The sequence below is a fragment of the Cupressus sempervirens genome, chromosome 10, assembly GCF_028749045.1.
Source record: "Cupressus sempervirens isolate cs-2001-9-10 chromosome 10, ASM2874904v1, whole genome shotgun sequence".
In the NCBI taxonomy this organism is placed as follows: Eukaryota; Viridiplantae; Streptophyta; class Pinopsida; order Cupressales; family Cupressaceae; genus Cupressus; species Cupressus sempervirens.
This window is the reverse complement of record NC_143127.1, coordinates 447,820,282-447,825,131: the sequence shown is the minus strand read 5'-3', so window position 1 is coordinate 447,825,131 and position 4,850 is coordinate 447,820,282. Positions and strand designations below refer to the sequence as shown.

The window sequence follows — 4,850 nt, the reverse complement described above, 5'->3', positions numbered from 1 at the left end:
TAGCATGAGTAGAAGATGAAATTTTGTTGAAGGTGATTTTCATCCATTTAGAGACAAATTTTTGAGTTTTAGTGTAGGAATTCACAATGTAAATGGATAATAATCCATGCATAGTAGTTAGGAACTAGTTTACAAATAATTTTGTGTAGAAATCATGACTTTCTATTGTAGTTTCAATTTCATCCATATTTGAAACTCTAAATATGGTTTTCATGTCTTAGAGTTGGCACAATATATAAACACATTCAAAAAATATAATTAGGGTTGACAATTATTACAATAATGCTACATGCAATTAGTGCTTCACTCATGGTATGAGAATTATGCTTTCTACGTGATTTTATGAAGGAAGCATTGCTAATTTATGAATTTAAAGGAGTCAATTATCCATGTTCTGATTAATGTTTGTGATCATTAGATTTTCTAGAGTTTCCTATTATTGTGACTAGTTATTGGAAAGGTTTTCTACTAGTGTGTTAAGATAAATTTATCTTGTGTGTACATATGTGGTAGCTTTATGATTTGATGAATTTAGATACATCAAATGTCCTCATAATTTTCCTTGGTAATGACCTATGTAAAGTATAGATTATAATTTCTTTCTTTCTTTGCTAGTCTTCTTCATCTTCTTGGTTATAGAATTTTCCACATGATTATGTGATATGTTATGTCCATTTTGGTCTTCAATATAAATTATTTTATTCCATCCTTATTAGCCTAATCCCTTTGTGATTTATTTGAATAATTGATGAAATTAGGAACACCTTCTAGGAGATACAATAAATTTCATTAATAGACTTTTATTTTCATCATAAAGGTAAAATACAAAAAAGAATGTATAATTGTGTTTTTTTTTTTTAAATTAAAGAAACCAAAAAACTAGGGGGTTGGCCCTTAGTACAAAATCATGGTTAAACCATTCACAAGAAAAGACTAGAGGCTAAAATACTAGCACATTCACATCACTTCCCCTTAATATCAAAAGTAGATTTCCCAAACCATTACTACCTATCTAAAAGATTTTAAACATACTATCACAATTATTATTAATAAAAAAAATCTAGCAACCAACATATAGTTCTTCCTATTTATCAAAGACTTATAAACAAGCCTACCATACCTACTAATAGCATAAGTAACAACATATCTAGCAATATATAGATATTATACTTAATTAATAACATTATAAATTTTTTAAGGCCCATCAAATGGTCTAAATATTTCACAGTTGAAAAAAATTAGCAGCAAAAACTCCAGAAACCAAAACATAAAATATAATAAAAAAAAGGCTTAGACTTTGTTATTTTTTATCCTCTTATTTTCCAGAAGTATTTTGGCAAGCAATCATCTACAAGGAAGATATATGATTTAGTCGCATCTTCCATGCTAATCCCTTCTTTCTTTTTCTCTTGGTGAACAAGCTAGAGAGTAGTAGTAGAAGTGTGGGTCATCTTCATAGAAAACTTAGAGAGAGACCTAAAACTCTCATCTAGAGCACTAAATTGGGAATTTAGGGACTCCATTTGCATTTAATCTCACCCATCAAGTCACTTATCTCTTAACAACCATGATGTTTTCCTTCGGGAACCTCCAATTCCTTAACCTGTATCACACTAGGGTTAAAAAAAACTTTTCATTATCTTTTTTCTCCATCCTCATAGGGGATGTAACCATTATTGGTGATGTATCTCTAGCCTTGTGGTAAGAGGGATGATAGTGGAGGTAAAGTTAGTGGTGTTCATAGTGAAAGCTAGTGGAAACCTAAGTGGTCTCTGTTGGAAATATAAGAGTAACTGAGAGGGAAGGAGTGAATCAATTACCACTAAAATAAATCCTGGATTCCTTGGATGTCAGAACCAAATAAACTAAAAATTAAATTCTACTGATACTCAACAAAACACACAAAAAATGTTGTAAGTCAATAAACACTGAAAATGCCCGGCAACTACTTAACATGCAAATCATAAGATGTTAAATGTGATTAATAGTATTTAGTTGCAAACACATAAGAGAAATAGTATGAACACATTTGGCACCAAGATTTGAAGTGCAAACCCAATTTTGGAAAGACCACCAATTGCAACTAGTTGCTAATTTTCACTCTTTTGAAGTGAGCCTGTTAAGGGTCAACCCTGTTAAAGGTTACAAAACACATTGTTAGGTGTGACCCTATTAGATAATTTAATCACCCTCTTAAGAGTGGCCTTGTTAAAGGTCTTTGGACAATTGAATAGAAATGCCACCTTGTTAGAGGATTTGCAAATAGTTGTTAAGCCAACTCTGTTAAGAGATTTAGATCATTGCAACAATGGTTAGAGTATTGTTTCCAGAGATGGGAGCGGATAGCAATGGGAGTGGAGAGAGCAGGTGCTTTCAAAATCCAAATTCATGCAAGAGCGAGAATTCCTTGAATGGTCAGTTTTGGGCCCCTGGATTGGAGCATGGACATCAAGATGGAGGCTATCTGGCTAATCCTGGCATAGGGGACAAGTCAAAAAGTGTGGTTGGGGGTCCAGTTGTCCTAATCAAGGAAGCAATCAAGTCTCCTTTGGTCTCCAAAACAAATGTGCAAGGACCTACAAAATGGTCCTCACTCTTCAGGGTTAAACCCTCTAGTAAGTCCTCTTTCCCACCTATTAAAACTATTCAAAATGCGGTGATTGGTTCTTGTGCGATAGCCATCCTAGATGAGATTGTGGATCACAATATTTAGACTATGGCTTCTACTTTGGTTGGGAAATTTTTGGGGCCTAGACCGAGCATTGATGAAGTTAGGTAGCTCATAAAACATAAATGGGCTTTCAAGGGCCAGGTCTTGGTCACGGCTATGGCGAAAGGCTTTATGTCTTTTGATTTCACTTGCTCAGAAGACCTTGCTAGAATTTTGAGTGAAGGGCAATGGGCCATGGGCCGTTCTTCCCTTGTGCTCCATAAATGGTCTTTTGGCATGAGCTTGAACGATTCTTTTTTCGCCCAAGCTCTAGTGTGGGTAAGACTACTAGAACTGCCACTTGAATACTGGAATGAGGACGTCTTTGGGGGTATAGCTAGGACCTTTGGGGAACTTCTCTCAACAGATTCGATCACTGCTTCCAAGCGTTGCCTCAACTTTGCACGCATTTGCATTGGGGTGAGAGATAGAACAGACATGCCTGAGTTCATTGAAATTCATTCCAAACTTGGAGTGCATAACCAAAAAATCATCTATGAAATGATCCCCTTTGCGTGCTTCCTCTGTCTAAAGGCTGGTCATAAGGCCCACTAGTGCCCCAATGAGGCAAAGAAGAAGATCATGAAACCAGTCATCCCTGATCAAACCAAAAAACTTGTTACACGCCCTTCTGGTAAGGGAAAGATGAAGATGCTATGGAGGCGCAAACTTTCTATGGCACAAGGGAGAAAGGCTGTTAGCCTAAAAGATGTAGCAGTGAAGGACACTATTCAGAAGGATCCCCCCAAGGAAAATGCCATCTCCCCCCCCCCCTTGAACAGGGCCCTGAATTGGAAAAGACAATCTCAAACCCATTGGAGGACCCTAAGGTGTGGGTAAACTCCACCTCCTTAGCCATGGGTCCCCTTGTGGAGTAGAATCTCCCTCTGGAAACTATAGTATAGTTTTCTCCTGTAGCGGAGGAAGTCCCTCTTTTGGGAGCTACAGTGTTGAATCACCTAGAACACGAATCCCCGGCCTGAGATGAGGATACCCAAGCTAAGTGTCTTCCCCTTGAGAACACTCTAGCTTCTCTGAAGGTCATCTCTGGCAAGGGGGGAGATTCTTTAGCCCCTATAGGAATTGAGGCCAAGCTCCATCTCCTCATTAAGAACATTGATCCATCTCAGCTTGCCTTTTGGGAAGATAGGTTAGATAACAGTGCAACGGATAGCCTTCATGATTGGTGCATGGTCAAGAAGAAAAAGAAGAACCAGAAGAAAACTCCCCCCCCCCCCCTATCTCCTGCTTCAACGAGAAGTAGGGTTAAAGCTGATATTGGGTCACCCCCCAAGGGAGTAGGAAGAAAGAACCTAAATCAAATACTACAAGAAGAAACAAGAAGGAACCTGGCAGATGGAAGCCAGAGGTCCATCAAGGATTTCTCAAGAAGTAAGAAATGAAAGTCATCTCATGGAACATAAGGGGCCTTAATGGGGCTCACAAATAGGAACTCATTAGAAATATGATTAGAGACCAAAGACCTGACTTTTTGATGTTACAGGAAACTAAGATGAAAAGGGACCTGGTAAGAAGGATATCTTTCAATAAAACTTTTTTCTACGAAGCTTCTGACTCAGATGGAGCTTCAGGTGGTGTCCTAACCTTGTATAACACTAGAGCTTTCAAGTTAACTACTCTTTACAGCTCTACTAATGCTCTTCTTTGTAAGGTTTTTCACATCCAAAGCAATGAATCTTGGCTAATCCTTAACCTGTATGCCCCCAATACCAAGAAAGAAAGGAACTGCTTCTGGACTAAGCTCCTTGGCATCTTATCTAATTGTAACTTGAATAAAGGGATTATAATGGGGAACTTTAACTTGCCCCTATCTAATGTAGACAAAAGTGGGGGTCATGCCCTGGATCAGGATAGCAAACGTGATCTTGCTTCATTCATTCAGAATCTTGCTTTCCTAGATTTGGACCTTCAAGGTGGCAGCTTCACTTGGTCTAATAGAAGAATTAGAGGTGATAGTATCTAGGTTTGTCTTGATAGAGCCCTCATCTCCCCCGAATGGCTCCTCTCCCACTCTTGTAGATTATCCCTCCTCCCCAGGGTGGGCTCTGATCATTCCCCAATTTCTCTTTCTGCCTCCCCCCTTTCCAGCAACAAGGCCTTCCCTTTCCGATTTGAGAAA

The 4,850-nt window shown here is 38.2% G+C and overlaps 1 protein-coding gene across 1 annotated transcript; it reads left to right on the top strand.

The window, feature by feature from the left end:
• The first annotated feature begins 2,827 nt into the window (after positions 1-2,827).
• On the top strand, positions 2,828-3,265 carry LOC149534633 (uncharacterized). The gene has a single exon (XM_089806053.1). It carries the CDS (start codon positions 2,828-2,830, stop codon positions 3,263-3,265), a length of 438 nt encoding a protein of 145 aa, XP_089662179.1.
• Positions 3,266-4,850: the final 1,585 nt, after the last annotated feature.